Genomic DNA, 17610 nt, shown 5'->3' with positions numbered 1-17610 from the left:
TAAATATACAATAAAATACACTACAGTACATATACAGGTTGTGTACTGGTGTGCATGGTAAAAAGTGCAATTGCAATATTCAGAATAAAAATAAAATAAAACTGAAAATGCAATCTGATTTTGCAAGATCACCGTACCTTGATTTAACAGCAGATCTGCAGCAGGCAAGTGAAATCAATCAATCAATCAACACAGTTTTGTTACTGTCAATAAGATCAAGCAGTGTCTGTGTTATCCGCATTATTCTAAAACAGTGCTTGGTTAATTGTTATAAAGTGGCCCAGAGTAGCTAATTATCTCACTAATGTACCTGGTGTTAATTCTCTCTTTAACATTCACTTTCGTTCGCACACATGGGCTCGTATTACGTACACACACACACACACACACACACACAAATGTGAGGCTAAAGTGTGTGATAATGTTGGATTTTGTTACTGTGAGTGACACTGGACACTGGTCATACAAATGTGTGTGTCTGAGAAGACTTCAAAGCCCAAGCAAATGTATTCACGGAAATCTCCCCCACACAGAATTTAATATGAATAAAAAAACATTTGAGATTAATAAGAATAGACATCTCTTTCTGTCTCTGGTTGTCACACACACACACACACACACACCTGAAATGCCTCTCTTGAGCCATTTTGGTTCTTCAAGGACAATGTAGAAATGTTCTCGCTTCTCATATTCTTGCATGTTAATGATGCGTACCTGTAGTGTCTCACTGCAGACACACACAGAGCAAATAACAAATAATTTCCTTTTGATTTTACCTCTGAAATATTAAAAGAGATCTCAGCATTTAAATCACATCAGATTAGGTCTACATGAATACTTAACACACAATGAATAAATAATTAACCCACACAGATGAGTTTTCAGTTGTGTACATGCTCCCCTCTTCAAAGATCACTGCTGCATTAGCTAGTGCAGACTAAAGATTGCTCTAATTGGTTTTATAATAAAGGTAAATGTCAGCTTGTATAGTGTTTGTGTGTCATTCATTTTATTGACCGCTGTGTGTAATGTTCATTTTGCACTAGACGGCACATATTTGAACCTCTTTAGATTTTACAAACACATGCTAACTGAATTTAATAAATAAAATCCTGTCAAACAATGAGTCTAATTGTTATTTAAATATAGAAGATCTTAATGTGAATTTGTGTCACTTGTTGAAATAATAAAAAAAAACATTCTGCTAAATGCCCTAATTTTGCATTAGTCTGTAATCTAGGCTTTCCAGCTTGATTCACCAAAATTGCCTTTATGTTACCTTGCTAAATTTGGGAAAGTATTCATTCCTCTTATACATATTCATACAGGACATTGTGACTATGTTGTGAAAATGTTGTGGATTATGCTTTAAACCGAGCAAGGGGTGATCCAAAAACTGTTACCTTTGCAGGACTTAATCTAAGGTTGCTTCAGAAGGAGTGCTTCTGTAACAAGTGAACTGTGAGTTTCTTTGGTTTAAACATCCAGCTAAATGAAAAATCATTACTTTATTGATATCTGCTCCATAGGACTCTGCCTACAAAGGTTCTCTGAAGGTACAACTGTAGAACCAAAAATGGATGCTAAACAGACTCATTTATGAGAGTACAGGGACTGCTCGGAAATGCTGTGGTACACATACCTATCTTTTCTGGGTCTGATAAAACTAGACTAGACAGACCAAACAGTATTACTAATACCCATCTAATAAGAGATACCTGCAAATACTAATAATAAGTACTGGGGTGAGAGAGACCTGTAGTCATGCAAATTAAATGTGAGAGCATAGAGGTGACAGTGGATTTTTGTAGGTATATGCTTTTATGGGTTTAAATGGATTATGATGATTACAAAATTAGATCAATATAGTATGTATTTCAGACTACTTACTGTGCTTTTTGGAAAACACCCATTAATCTAAGATAGTAGATGCATTGCATGGCAAATATATGTCAATTTATAAAACCTTATAATGCACCATATGTGCAAAAATATGTTGGTAATGTATAATAATGGTTGGTAATGCTCTGTAATGGCCCATAAGTAGGAGTTTTAAGTACCACTACCTGACTAATTGCGATATCGTGATCCTCCACAATCAATAAAACCCACCCTCATACACACACAGTTCTGGTTTCATTTCTTTTCTTTTTTTTCTGTGAGTGTGCATTTGCATTGTCTAGTCACCCAGTACCTACATAACTTTGGGTTTCCAGAAAGCATTTTGTGTGAATATGCCAGCATTTTATGTGTTACATTAAAATATCAAAGTAGAGTGTAATACTGGCCTTGATGGCTATTACCTAGTCTGCTCATTGGTAAACTCCAGCTCTCCTTGTGTATGTTCATAGTCAACACCCTGTCGTGCAGAACCATCCTCCGTGTGAAAGGGAATCATGACGGTCCCACGCACACCTGAGGTCCGGTTCACCGGCACCTCAACCACACCTGAGCATTCACCCACGCAAAGCTCCCGTTGAGCGAATGAGAACATTCCCGCATGGTCATCATCCAGAATGGTTACTGTGGTTACGAAGGGTTCAACCAGTCGTGCACCGTCAGTGTTAATCCCGGCCTCTCCCTCTCGCAGGTTTGAGAGACGCACAAAGAAGTGTTCATCTTCCTCAAACACATCATCATCAATAATGCCCACCTATAGAACACACATGCATCTTAAGACTACTGTCAAATTCAACACAAACACTCATTTGATTGTTTTCACTTGCTCCACTTTGTATTTGTGTTGGGAAGTTCATTCACGAGTCATTTTAACAAATCATTTCTTTTTTTAATATGATTGCTAATCAGTCATGTTATTTAATTCAGTAGTTATTTAAGCGATGTGTTCTATTTAAACATGTCCATTTCATGGTTTAAAATGGATTATGTTAATCGATTTGTGTGTTAATTGCAAATGTTTTGATTCATGTGGAATTATTTATACAGAAATGTGTGGAAAGTTTCAGTCAATAAAAATATGAATACGAGTTCCCACATATTGCTTTCATTACAGAATGCTGAGCAAACACAGGTATTTAACTTTCACAACGTTATTCATGATCTTTATCTTTAGCAACATGAGACAATGATTTACAGTGCCTTGATTTAGCTCATTTCCTAACAATCAGATTACAGTGTGTAGACTAATTATCCTACAACCTAAAATTATTTGTTTTCACAGTTTGAGTTAAAGTTAGATGGAACACAATACCACTTTACAACTTAATTGGCCTAACAACATGCTCAATAATAACCAAAATGATAACCTTATCTTTGAAATCTGTTACTTAGAAAGACTATCAAAACACTCAGTTTGATTAAACCCAGAGCCAAATGTTGAGTTAAATCTATTTTATACAAAATCTATTTTCTGATTAGACACCAGGCCAGCTCTTGGGATCACCTCATGAAAAAAATTGTTTGAGTCAAATATGACCAAACACAATGACATTGGCACCAGCTATTGATATATTCAGCAATCAATTCAAAAGTTTGAATCAGTTCAGTCTATGAACTGCTTTGACTTATTTATTGAAAAGGTGCAATTCAAAAGAAAATTTTGCTCATGGATCATACATCACTACTCTCACCTTTATTTCTTTGCGTGTCTCTCCAGTCTGAAACACGATTGTTCCCTCACAATAATCATAATCTGCCCCAGCATTAGCTGAGCCGTTCTCTGTCCTGTAATCGACATGGAAGGTTCTGGTGCCTGTTCCCCCCTGCAGGCAGACCCACAGACTGACACCCCCGCAGTTCTCTCTGCACTGGTACTGTGCCTGCTCAAAAGCGATGTGAGCACAGGTGGCCAGATCATCACTTGAATCTGCAGCTGCCCTCTTTGCCTGTTCGGCTGCAACATGTTTCTTCAGTACATTACCAGCACCGATCATTATGCGTGTTGCCTGCACCCGGTAAAAGGCCCGACTCTTGTGCTGTTTCTGCATGTTGGCATAGTTTGCCAATTCAATCAGCTGGTCCAGATCTTTGTCCGGATGCTTCTCTCTGAGGTCTTTCAGCATACGAATTACCTACAACCACATAGACTCTTAGCAACATTTAAAAATCTAAAGTTCCGTTCAATATTCAAATATTCAAAATGTATACGGTTAAAACAATGCTTTACAAAGAACTAAAGCCTTAACCTTCAAAAAAGGAAACTTAATGAAACATAATAAAACAAAAAAATTATACATACAGTAGTTTAAAGAAAGCAAACATAAAGAAAAAGTGTGTGGCTGCACACTGTAATCGGAAGGTGATGTCTAAACATAAGGCCAATGTATACTGTTTAAAAAGGCAAAACATAGTACCTTTGCCAAAAGTGAAACTGAAAAAGCATCTGCACATTATTGAGTCTCAGAGTCATCATTTTTTACTAAATATGTAGTTGCTGTATGGTAAGGTGTATTTAGGTTGGGGCATTTGTTATCTAGTGAACGCTTTTATGCAAGTCTTTTATTACAAGGACATTTTATTTTATTAGAGGTTTGAATGTAAACCTTGAGCAATGCCCATATCTTTCACTATTCCATTACTCCAAGAAACTGCATGAAGTTAATCACAACAACTTCTCTCTCTCTCTCTCTCTCATCTCTCTTGTTCCCCCTCACCTCCTCTCGGTCCTGTTCAGGCTCTTTATTTTTCTCCATATTGACAATGGTGCCAGTTGTGCTGTTTTTATATTCCCCCCCCATGATGGCATCAATGCCTCTGGGTGCTAGCTCACCCTCCATCTCCACAATGATACCATGACGTTTGTCAGTACGGTAACATCTGTGCAAGTACTTGTAAAAGAGCAGGCGGCGGTCAGCAATCCACGCCATGAGTACACACACGGGGAAGAAGAAGAGAGTGACCAGAGCCTCCCAGACCTAATGAGCACACACACACACACACACACACACACACACACACACACACACACACACACACACACATTACATTTGGCAAGACATTAACATACACAGATAAACAGCAACATACATATTACACACCCCCTCATGGCTCAACAATAAGGATGGCCCACTGACCACAGAACTGTCACTCGCCCTATCAGGCCAGTGCTGCATTGTCACTTATTTATATATTAGATGTATAGAAAATTGTTGCCAAATTATGCTGATTTGGTCATGTTAGCTGGTTAACATAGAAGATGATTTTCAAAATTGCAAGAATAAAAGCATCAGTTAGAATGGGTTGATAATTATATATACTGATAATTATATATACTGTGTATATATATATATATATATATATATATATATATATATATATATATATATATATATATATATATATATATACAGTATATATAATTATCAGTATATATTATCAACCCATTCTAACTGATGCTTTATCTGCAATATCTCTATGTTAACACTAACATGACCAAATCAGCATAATTTGGCAACAATTTTCTATACATCTAATATTGGAAGTAATGCATGTGCTTACATACACACCTGTACGATGCCGGGGCTGATGACTGCCAGGATGAGGTAGAGCCAGATGTAGGCAAAGATGCTCCAGAATGCAGTAATGAAGAAGACTCTCAGGTGTTTGATCTTCCTCACCTCTCCGTCAGGTATCACCCACACACACACTCCGATTATCACGAACATGTTAAATGCAGCACTGCCAACTATAGTGCCAGGGCCTAATTCTCCTGACTCAAAACCATGTCCACACACCTGCCACACACAGGCCAGAGAACAGTAATAGTATGTGTATATATTAAGCATTAATTACTTGTAGGGCTGGGTGATATGGCCAAAATTGTTATCACGATAATCTTCTTCATATTGTTCGATATTGATATTTATCACGATATACATTTACACATTGCACTTTCTTTTTTTATTTCAAAGTTGACGGAAGAAAACAAGAAAAAATACATTCTAAATAGTCAAAATAGTCTCTATAAAACTGCACAGGGGGTCCAGAGATGGCCAAAGCAGTGGGGTCTGCGGGATCTTTTACCAAAATATAAAAATATTTTACCGTTTATCAATTGAAAATTAATGTTATAAGATCATCTGTTTGTTCTGAAGCATAGTGACAGCAGTCCAGTATTTGTTGGAATATTTTTACATTAAAATTAAATGTTTTTTATATTTCTACTTATATAGGTACATATATGTGTACATACATATACACATATATGTACCTATATGTGTATATATATATATATGTACACGTATATGTACCTATATAAGTAGACATATATGTACCTATATGTGCATATATGTACATATAATATAGGAAACCGGCCAATTTTATATATGTCACATATATTCTAAACCTATATCAAAACCTATATTAAAACATATATGTTTATATAGGTTCTTTCCACACTCAAAAAAATTATATGTTGGACTAACTCTTTTTTTATGTCAACAGGATGCACACAACTGGGTTATGTTGCATTTAAGTAACATTTATTTATTTCGGTAAACGTAAGTGAATTACTTTAGGTAAATGCAATTTTGTTTAGTTGAATCAACTTAACAGTCTTGGTTTTGTTTTAAACAATAAAGTTAATTAACTACAATTATCCTAAAATTAATATTTTTAAATTCATCCAAAATAAATAACCAATTTTCATTCTGTTCCAGTTTTTTATTGAATCCATTCAATAACAATTCTGAAAATCTGTAATCTCAAAAGACTAATTTTTCTTTTCAAAATGAAAAGAATCTGCTTATTACAAGAAAATAAAAATAAATAAAAGCAAGCTGTCTTTAAATTAAAGGATTTATAAAATATTCACATACAAGTGTTATACTTAAAAAATAATAGCGGTCTTCTTTTGATTCGTGTGCCTCCTTTTAATTGCACAAGAACAAAAAAAAAGTTGTATGTACATAAATATATGTACTGCAACAGCCAAACAACAGTGCAACATTATGGAGAAAACATAAGTCCTGGCTCTTGGTCCTGACCTCAAGTTACAGCGTTTCTGAAAGGAGTTTATTTTTCAGGACCTGGACCTTGTTTGACAGCTTGTATGCATCTAGCTCCATAAAAATCTTTTTAAATACTTCAAAAGTGTACCTCAGGTCTTGTGGGTAAGCCAAGTTTAAAGTGTAAATTAGACCAAGCATCACAGAACAAGCATTTGCCACATTGTTCAGGTCTTCAAGTATTTGGACGCCTTCAATGATAATGCCAACATCTTCGTAAGGGTCTGTAGCATCTGCCCCTTCATGTACGACGACATAAATGCCTAGGGTGGTGTTTCGCATTGAAGTTTGGCCTTCATCATGCTCAACGTCCTAAAAAAGTAAAATACAAATAGAAACAATTAATAACAGATCAGGGGTGAAAGTGGGGGTTGGTTTTAAAGAAACATACAATAGGTTTTAAAAATAATAAGTAAATAAGTAAATAACTTACCAAGTACTCCTTCATAAGGTTTGAGGGGTCTTCGTTCATGTAAACAGTAAGGGCTTTCAAGATGCATTCACGTTTTTTTCGATGGTGTCATTCTGAAAAAGTTGAAATGAGCATTAGTTAGCACTTTGCTTTTTAGACTTGTTACTGTACCTCTAACATTTCATGTAGCATTATACAGATTATCCCACTGTGTTGTTTTCATTCAAGTCAAGATTGTCATTCTTGTGATAACATGAAGAAACAGAAAAACTGAGAAAGATTAAATCCAGAAAAACTGCGTCAACATTTCCAAGACACCTGAAGAAACCTTCCTGCAAAGCTACCTGAAAAACTATGAGCAAGTGTACCTGCACAAAAGCTTTTTTAAACGCAAAGGCTGGTCACACAGAGTATTGATTTTATGTAGTTAATAGAAGTAAATAAAATCTATTTATGGCATTGTGTTTTAAAGCAGTACAAAAAGTACTGTAGCTTCGCAGGAAGGTTTCTTCAGGTGTTTTGGAGATGTTGACGCAGTTCTTCTGGATTTAATCTTTCTCAGTTTTTCTGTTTCTTCATGTAATCACAGACAGACTTGATGATGATGAGATCCAATCTCTGTGGATCATACTGGCTACTGTCAGACTCCTTGTGCATATAAAAATGTTACTGGATTATTACAATTAATGGCAAAAGAAATGTTTGGAAATGTAAACCGATATTTCGTACTGACACACTGCAGTAAAAGATTTAAATAACTGGTTTAAAACCATTTTATTTGGGTGAAAATATTAACATGCTAAGACTTTTGCACAGTACTGTATATGCCAGACTTTAAAGGGATACTTAACCCAAAAATTAACCCCCTCGATAACATGAGGCTATACATAATGACTGAATTTCCATCTTTTGGGTTATATTCTTTTAATCTATTATTAATTATTGTCAGATTTAAATTTACAATGAATTTAGAGAACATACCTGATCCATAACTGACAGGATCTTTGTCATCTTCTGTGTTGCTGTTCCTCCTTTCTTTCTGAAGATTCTGAGGAGCTGGGTTGAGAAATGATCCAGCTGACCCATAAATTTGGACACCAAAGGGATAGTTGTAATCCTACTGAATTCTGCAGATACCTAATACAATTTTGAAAGGAAAAATCATGTTGGCTGATAAACTGACAATGTTTTCAGCCTCTTATGTGAATTGAATGTGCTATACACATTTGATTTAAACGAGCAGTCCTTAAACATACAACTTACTGTCTCATGACTGCACAAATGCTTATTTATGTGGAGAAAGTAATCATTTACTGAAGGAATGTCAGTAACATCACAAACATGACAATTTATCTTTGTACTTTCGCTAGAATTTTGCTTTTGAGGTTGTTGCTCACTACCATGTGATCTGCATAAGTGGGACCGCAGTGCATTCCAGGTTTTAAAAGCGCAGTGGACAGTAAGAATATGCGCATGGATATGCTTGTCTGCGGCCATAGTGTCCATGTACCAACCTGAAGTATTTTAAAAGCTTTGATCTTGATATGTGAGACGAGCCACAATCTCTGCACAGCCACATGTAGGACTCAGGAACTCCAAAACTCTGTGAGAAAAAAAAAGATGTAAGTCACCAAAGAATAATAATAATATAAACAACACTGTAACACTTTATAATAACGTTCAGTTATAAGTGACTTATAAGTTATTAGTTAATGATAAACTAATAATTTACAAAACATGTCTATATTCATAAATGATTAAGAAGTGTTGTGCTAACATTTTATAAATGTTTTGCTAAATTAGTTATAAGTCACTTCTAAGGTTATTAGTTAATGAAGAACTAATAATTTACAAAACATGACTAAACATTCATAAATGACTAATAAGTGATATGCTACAAATTTTTATTGTTTTGTTAATTCAGATATAAGTCATTTATAAATTATTAGTTAATAGGTTCATAAATTATTAATAAGTAGTATGCTATACAGTAAAAACCTATATCCATGATAAATAGTTTACACTTTAAATTAGGCCTAACCACCAAGCTTACATTACTCAGCTAACATCAAAGCCATCTTATTCATGTGTCAAATGTGTTTATAGCTGTTATTTGGGTCTTCCAAAGTTTGAGTGTTAACATTTGATATTAAATAAAAATGCTCAACACCATTATTTGAGACAGTTATTAAAACTGATAACGTTACTAAAATCTGAAAAAGTGCTTTGCTTTATACAGTAACATTACACACAACAATCCGTTAACACATAAATGGAGAAACTCTTTTTAACTCGCAATTTAATAAGTAATTTGTGTCTTTGTGTGGAGAAATTCACATAAAAGTTCAACAAGTATATAAAGATCGAAACACACGAATGTAACGTTATAGGCCTAACTAACAAAAATGCGAAAACCACACGAGGAATGCGGCAACTTCATTAAAATACCATACAAAACACGATATCCGCGATAAACCATCTACTGACAGCCTCTAGCCTATATAAATGCATAAAAAGTAAAATACCTCACCTCTGTGTCCACAAAGACAAAACGTTGATTGTGAAATGTTTGGCTGCACAAAATGGCGATGAGGGACTTTGAGTGAGCTGAAGGATCAAAGTTGATCGTTGGATGTGCTTTCCATCTGCGCATGTGCAGATATAGCTCCATCTGCTGACCAAAGTGCGGTACTGCAGAAGCAACACAACTGCATTTCATTCATTTAACACAAGTGAGCTGTGTAAATGGGAAATATCACTTTTTCTAATTTTGCCAACACAACTGTTTTAATTTTAATACACAAACGTAAGAGCATTACTTAATTTAAACATAATTACATTCTTTGGACCAACAACAACCAATTTTCATTTTTTTGAATGGGGCTTATCAGTATAAATAACGTTAAGGAAATAAGACGCAGAGACATTGACATTGTCTTCAAATTCATTAACCACAGTGAAATGCTCAGATAGATGTGGGATGATGATGATGATTACTTGAATGTATGTACTATGTACTTTTTTTTTTTTTTTGCTACATTTAGACTGTAATGACCTTTCAGCCATATTCATCTAGAAACTGCATTAAGACAATACTGAAAACATTGCATTTTGCATTGCGTTTGGTGGATGTAATGGTGAATGTGTGGATGTGTATGAGCTGTAATGTGAATCTGGAAGTGACTTGAAATTGGAAAAAAGTCTTGATTGACAAAATAATAAAAACGACAAACCATTTTGTTATTTCCTTCTTTTCCACTATCTTCATACAAGAAAGATTTGACCTTGTAAATGTTTCAGGAAAACATGTAGACATCATAGCTTTCCATCTCCTCTCACATAATTGCCATAGTTAAATTCCATAACATGCCAATTACATGTGATACCAATTTCACGTGTTCGCATATACATAAGTTTGTGCATAATTTTTTTTTTTTAGTTAGTTCTTAGTTATTGCCTTGATAATAGAAAATATGAGCTAGGCATCATGTATGACAGTTGCCAAAGTGAGATATGAGCTACAAAATGACCAGATCCTGCCATGAGCTATATAGGAGACATATCTTGTATGCACATATAGGGCTTATATGTGGATATAAAGAAGAAATACAGGAGACCTATATGGCCTGTATATGCACATATATGCACCTCAATGTTGCCTATATGTGGCATATATATGCATATATGCAGCACATATATTATCATATATGTGCATATATGCTATATATATGCAGCATATATGTGCATATAAACTGCATATAGGTTTCATATATGCGCATATATCCTCATATATGTTCTTTCCATGTGGGACATTTGGAAGGGGAAAACGTTATGGTCTAAAAGGTGCTTTGAAACCAAGTTAACTCATGTTAATGAAATTAACATTAACTTCATGTCTACAGACATGCAGGGAAAAGAGGCGATGCGTGCGGAGCTGGACAGGGCAGAAATGGTGCATGTTTGGTGCTAGAGAACAATATTCAAGATTACAGCGCAGAAAGATCAGAGCTGTTGTCCACATCACTGTTGTTCTGTCGCGCTCTTCACTAGAGACGATGAGAGGGAGCAACCGTTGTCATGAAGTCTTTGCGGTGCGGATGGAATCAATCATGTGTCCGACGTAACCTAATTGTTAGCAAGGCAGCTAGCATTAGTAAGTTCATCCAGTCTGACCCTACGTTACCACTGGCGTGTTGTGAGCGAAGCTGAGAGCGTTTTCAATTCATTCCCATGAAAGCCGATCGTCATGCTCGCAAGGAGGATTGGCAGCGGTGTGGAGCAAGCTCTCTCCTAGCGCTGTGAGTGCCTTTGAGCGTATTTTGTCCGCTTGTGTTTTAGCGACACGCAGTAAATATAGAAAATTCCTCAAAAGCTTATCATGGATTTTATTTATCGTGATATATATCGATATCGTTTTATCGCCCAGCCCTAATTACTTGTAATTACTTGAGACAAATAAGAGCTTTTCAAGTTGACCCTGCTATGGGTTCCCTCTGGATTTTCCTATGAGTTTTTATAATGGCAGTTTACTTTACTTGAAGAAATGTAAATAAATTAAACCCTCATACCATAAACTTGAATTTTAAAGCTGCGTTAAGGCAGCATACTTTTTTAAAAACACAAACGTTGGCTTCAGATTTCACATTTGAGAAAGTGAAATTGTCTTATGAAAGTGTTTAATTTTTGTTGTAGAACAAAAAGGCCACATATCTTCAAGTAATGTTTACTACAGACCTTATTTTACGCATAAACCCTGCCATTAAAAAAACCATACGAAATTCTAGAGGGAACCAATGGCAAATTAGCCTTCCTGGTTCCCCTACAAATTAATGTCATGACCGAACAGCTCTATTACGTGATAAGCTCTTAAAGGAATATTCCAGATTCAATATAAATTAAGCTCAATCCAAAGCATTCGTGGCATAATACCGATTATCACAAAACTTTTATTTTTATGGTAATTCACATTATGCCACAAATGTTGTAGGTTGATCTTAACTTGTATTGAATTTGGAATATTCCTTTTCTGAACAACAGATCAAATACAAAATAATAACAGAAATTTGTTAAAAACAGCTGTTTTTAAACACATCAAGGTAAAACACGCTTCCTTTCAAAAGCGTATTAAAAATGGACTACATGAAGGAAACTTCTTGGTGCATGGAAGGATAGTGTCTGTAGCTATAAGCTGCCAGGTCAGCATATTTTAGTAAACACATAAAAAATAACTACAAGAGTCCTAGGTGTTTATTCAGTACTGTGGCTAAATTGGTTAGGAATAAAGCCTCAACTGAACCAGATATTCAGTTACAGCACAATAGTAATGACTTCATTAATTTAGGGAATATGCTAAATATAGACTGATTTCAAATCTCATGTATGTCGAAAACACTAGAAAAGTTGGTGTCCTCCCAACTATGTTAATTTCTACAGAGAAATAGTATATATGAACAATTGTAAGCCCCATCACAGTACAGACACTGCACTTATCAGAGTTACAAATGACTTGCTCTTATCATCTGATCACGGGTGCAGTTCTCTTCTAGTGCTTTTAGATCTTAGTGCTGCCATAGACTCTATAGATTATGGCATTCTCTTGAATAGGTTGGAGAATTATGTTGGCATTTGGAGAGTAGCATTAGCATGGTTTAGGTCCTATTTAGCAGACTGCTACCACTTTGTCTGTGTAAACGAGGAATTGTCAAATCAAACAAAAGTTAAGTATGGAGTGGCACAGGGATCAGTTTTAGGGCCTCTGCTTTTCTCCTTATATATGCTTCCCCTGGGAGATATTATCAGGAATTGTGGAATAACTTTCCACTGTTATGCTGACGATCCCCAACTTTATATTTCTTCAAAACCAGACAAAATTTCACAATTCTCCTAATTAGCAGAGTGTATCAATGGAATCAAAGATTGGATGGCCAGAAATGTGCTTCTACTCAATTAAGACAAAACAGAGCTATTGGATCAAAAACCTCTAGAAATAAGCAGCTAATATATTATTTGACTCTCGATGGATGTACTGTTACATCGTCTTTTCCAGCGAAGAACTTGTTATAGGTGTTATATTTGATACCAATCTGTCCTTTAAAACCAAATTTCCAATGTTTGTAGAACAGCATTCTTCCAACTCAGAAATAAGCTAAGTTACAACACATGCTCTCTGTTGCTAATGCTGAAAAACTAATTAATGCGTTCATGACCGCAAGACTAGATTATTGTAATGCATTACTTGGAGGTTATCCAGCAAGATCAATAAATAAACTTCAATTGGTTCAAAATGCAGCAGCCAGAGTGCTGACTAGAATCAAGAAATATGATCATATTAGCTCCATTTTATCATCGTTACATTGGCTACCTGTTAAATTTCATATTAACTTTAAATTTTTCTTAACTACTCAAAATTTGGAATAATGTACAGATTTTGTTCTTATGGGAAGAAATTTGAACTTTTATTCACCAAAGTGGCATTCAACTGATCACAATGTATAGTCAGGACATTTAAAATGTAAAAAATTACTACTACAATTTGAAAAAAAAAATCAGAACTTCTTAAACTACTTAGATGAGTTCTCATCAATAAATCCTCCTCATGCAGCAATGACAGCTTTGCAGATCCTTGGCATTCTAGCTGTCAGTTGTCATGCAAGTGACATTTCACCCCACACTTCCTGTAGCACTTGACATAGATGTGGCTGTTTGTCGGGCACTTCTCACACACCTTACAGTCTAGCTGATCCCACAAAAGCTCAATGGGGTTAAGATCCATAACACTCTTTTCCAATTATCTGTTGTCCAATGTCTGTGTTTTTTTGCCCAGTCTAACCTTTTCATTTAGTTTTTCTGTTTTTCTTTGCAAGGCCTGCATCCCTGAGTCTTCTTTTTACTGTTGTACATAAAAACTGGTGTTGAGTAGGTAGAATTCAATGAAGCTGTCAGCTGAGGACATGTGAGGCGTCTATTTCTCAAACTAGAGACTCTGGTGTACTTATCCTCTTGTTTATTTGTACATCTGGCCTTCCACATCTCTTTCTGTCCTTGTTATAGCCAGATGTCCTTGGTCTTTGAAGACTGTAGTATATACCTTTATATGAAATCTTCAGTTTTTTGGCAATTTCAAGCATTGTATAGCCTTCGTTCCTTAAAACAATGATTGACTGATGAGTTTCTAGAGAACTCTAGTTTCTTTTTTTGCCATTTTTGACCTAATATTGACTTTAAGACATGCCAGTCTATTGCATACTGTGGCAACTAAAAAACAAACACAAAGACAATGTTAAACTTCATTTAACAAACCAAATATATTTCAACTGTGTTTGATATAATGGCAAGTGATTTTCTAGTAGCAAATTAGCAATTTAGCATGATTACTCAAGGATAAGGTGTTGGAGTGATTGCTGCTGGAAATGTTTCAAATAGTGATGGTGCTGAATTTTACATCAGTAATGTCCTGACTATACTTTGTGATCAGTTGAATGCCACTTTGGTGAATTAAAGTACATATTTTCTTCTGAAACAACTAAATCTGTTCTTTATTCCACACTTCTGACCACCAGTGTACATACATAGCTTTGAATGGTCTAGCTCCGCAGTACTTAAGTGACCTTCTACCACACTATAGTCCATCACATTCATTACAATCAAAACATTCTGGCCTTTTAATAGTTCCTAGAACATCAAAATCCACAAAAGGAGGTAGATAATTTTCCTATTTGACTCCTAAACTATGGAATAGTCTCCCTAACACTGTTTGGGACACAGACACACTCACTCAGTTTAAATCTAGACTAAAGACTCATCTATTTAGCCAGGCATACACCTAATTTATCCATCAACTCAAAATTTAGTTAGGTCTGCTGGAACCAGAAACATTTATCCTGCTCTATAACCCTGCAAAAAATTTAATGGCATCTACACCAATATTATTCTATTTGTCTTTCCAGAGCCGGACAGATCCAACTCCATTCCTGCTTGGTGTCGGACTCAACTGTTATGTGTCTCTGAGTGATGATGACAAAAAGCAGCTAGTGCCAGCCAGACATCGCTTCAGTCTATTATAATGGACTTCAGTGGATGAACTGATGCCAACTCCAACCATAAGACATGGGATACTTCATATGCCATTGCCTGAACCTTGGAATTATGATAGACCTCCCCGAAATGACCTGCTGGTTGAACTACAATGCACCACACTGATCTCTGCCTGCATCACCTTGGTTTAATGATGGACTACAATCTTAAAATGGGATACATAGACTTTCAATTATTTGCTAACAAAAGCCTTCATCAGCCAACTAACATAGGACAATGCATCTATGTGAACTTCTGCAGTTAATCCAGGATGGACTTCAAAAACATTAGTCATTAATCTTACAGGTCATACAAAATCTTTGTAGAAACACTGTCCCTTAACACTTACTTAGTTGCACTGCACATAAATAACTAATACTGACATTATATTCATGTTGTTTAGCCAGAGGTGAACTGGCCCCCAAAAACTACATTGAGCTAAATTATGTCTTTACATAGATGAATTGGAGTTGAAGTCAATACTGTAAAATTATCAGAGTGTGTATGTGTGTGCCAGTAATCTAATAATGAACCTGAAATAGAAAACTATTCTTTCTAAATTTTTGTGTTTTTATTTGTGAAAAGAAACTAGGTATTGACCTCTGTTCTCACATGATAGCCTCTGAGCAATGTGAGTTATATGAGAGTAATGATTTTTTGTGAGATGTTGTGTGTGTCTGTTTGTACCTCTATTACAGACAGCAGAATCTCAGGGGCTGATGAACCCAAGGCCATGAGTGTGAGGTTGGAGACCGTCTCATTCCAGATTCTAACTGTCATTACAGTTTTCTCTCCATTTGCACCTGTCACTGTGACCTCTTTCTCCTAAAGGACACATACATTTACTTACCATTATATTAGTTGGGCATTATGAACAAAAAATAATATATATAAAGCTATGAGTAATTTATATTTATTTATATGTAATGGTATATTTCACAATAAAGCCATTGTAAACTATTTGATATATGCAGTCCTTCCTCCACAGTTCTTCCTTATCCTAACTTGTTTTTGGCACACAACCCACTTTGTATGTTTGCATGTTACTTTGCAGCACTCACGTGTAAATAATGTAAAGCAGAGAGCCAAATCTCTATTGCTTGACACAATTTTACCATGACACATCGTATATATCATCATACCACCAAGCTATACAATTGCATGCATATGATGATAACAAATTATAGTTTATTATTTATGCAAAGTGTGAGAGAGGGGTGTACGGAGCCCCCGAAGTGACCTGTGCAAAAAAAAAATTCTAAGAGACTATCGCGTGCGCACGAGATACTTTCGCGTGCGCACGAGAAACTATCGCGTGCGCACGAGATACTTTCGCGTGCGCACACGTTCAGTTTCCGGTGTGTGTGTATAGCTCTTTTCCGATTGTGTCATTGCCATCATTCATTTACTCAAAGATACTGAGAGCATGGATGCTCATGAATTTATAGAGATATATTTTAAACTTGGCCTTCAATACAAAGACATTACTGTCTATGACATTTCTAATACTGTCATGGCTGAGACACGATTTGATCTTCCAAAGGACACTAATCAAGCAATAGACTTGTACTTGCATTTAACATGAGAACTACCGGAATTCTATAACTACTAGAATGTCCATAGCGGTCATTCTGACCGTTCATACTAGACTGTACCCAAATGTCATGTCATATATACATTCGAAACTTCTATTGAGGTTTTAGAATGAAGCTTCTAATGTCTGTCATCATATTTTATGGCGTCATCACCCTAGAAACGTTTCTCGTGCGCACGCGAAAGTCTCTTAGATTTTTTTTTTGCACAGGTCACTTCGGGGGCTCCATAGGGGTGGGAGTGGATTCACAATAACAATTTTCATTATTGCCATCACACCTGTGAGGTGATGACCTCGATGGCAGCCATGAAGCGGTCGGCAATGATGGACACACCCAGAAACATGTAGAGAAGAGATGAGAAGTAAATCACTGCTCTTATGGCTTGCACCGCCAATGAGGTGTCATGTGGCAGCCAGACAGGAAGTAGGAGCCCCGGTTGACATTGGACTTTCTCAAAACAGAAACTCTTGGGGTCATCTGCACTACTGTTGCTGTTCCTATGAACACTGCCACCCACGCACACCTGTGCAGAGAGGAGGAGAAGTTGGAGGAGTGGAGGAGCCAT

The 17610-nt window shown here is 35.9% G+C and overlaps 1 protein-coding gene and 1 long non-coding RNA gene across 7 annotated transcripts in view; both read right to left on the bottom strand.

Annotated features, from left to right (window-relative positions):
- Positions 1–17610, bottom strand: part of LOC127638616 (sodium/calcium exchanger 2-like) — a 20476-nt gene extending 2866 nt beyond the window's left edge. For 2 of the 6 annotated variants that reach the window (XM_052120221.1, XM_052120231.1), the window contains exons 1-7: positions 17323–17403; positions 16138–16275; positions 5466–5693; positions 4614–4874; positions 3591–4031; positions 2304–2653; positions 579–727 (exon numbers count right to left, since the gene is read on the bottom strand). In XM_052120221.1, the coding sequence (XP_051976181.1) occupies positions 579–727; positions 2304–2653; positions 3591–4031; positions 4614–4874; positions 5466–5693; positions 16138–16275; positions 17323–17388 (1633 nt within the window). In that variant the 5' untranslated portion in view covers positions 17389–17403. Of the gene's footprint in view, positions 1–137; positions 156–578; positions 728–2303; positions 2654–3590; positions 4032–4613; positions 4875–5465; positions 5694–16137; positions 16276–17322 lie in introns of all 6 variants that reach the window. The other 4 variants (XM_052120246.1, XM_052120212.1, XM_052120254.1 and 1 more) reach the window with 4 other exon arrangements.
- Positions 6679–9974, bottom strand: LOC127638691 (uncharacterized). Its single transcript, XR_007969893.1, has 5 exons — positions 9908–9974; positions 8892–8980; positions 8359–8514; positions 7399–7490; positions 6679–7277 (listed from the first exon to the last, which is right to left on the bottom strand). It is a non-coding gene; the product is annotated as an uncharacterized LOC127638691 (long non-coding RNA).

The sequence above is a fragment of the Xyrauchen texanus genome, chromosome 4 (assembly GCF_025860055.1).
Source record: "Xyrauchen texanus isolate HMW12.3.18 chromosome 4, RBS_HiC_50CHRs, whole genome shotgun sequence".
In the NCBI taxonomy this organism is placed as follows: domain Eukaryota; kingdom Metazoa; phylum Chordata; class Actinopteri; order Cypriniformes; family Catostomidae; genus Xyrauchen; species Xyrauchen texanus.
This window is presented reverse-complemented; position numbering and strand designations above follow the sequence as displayed.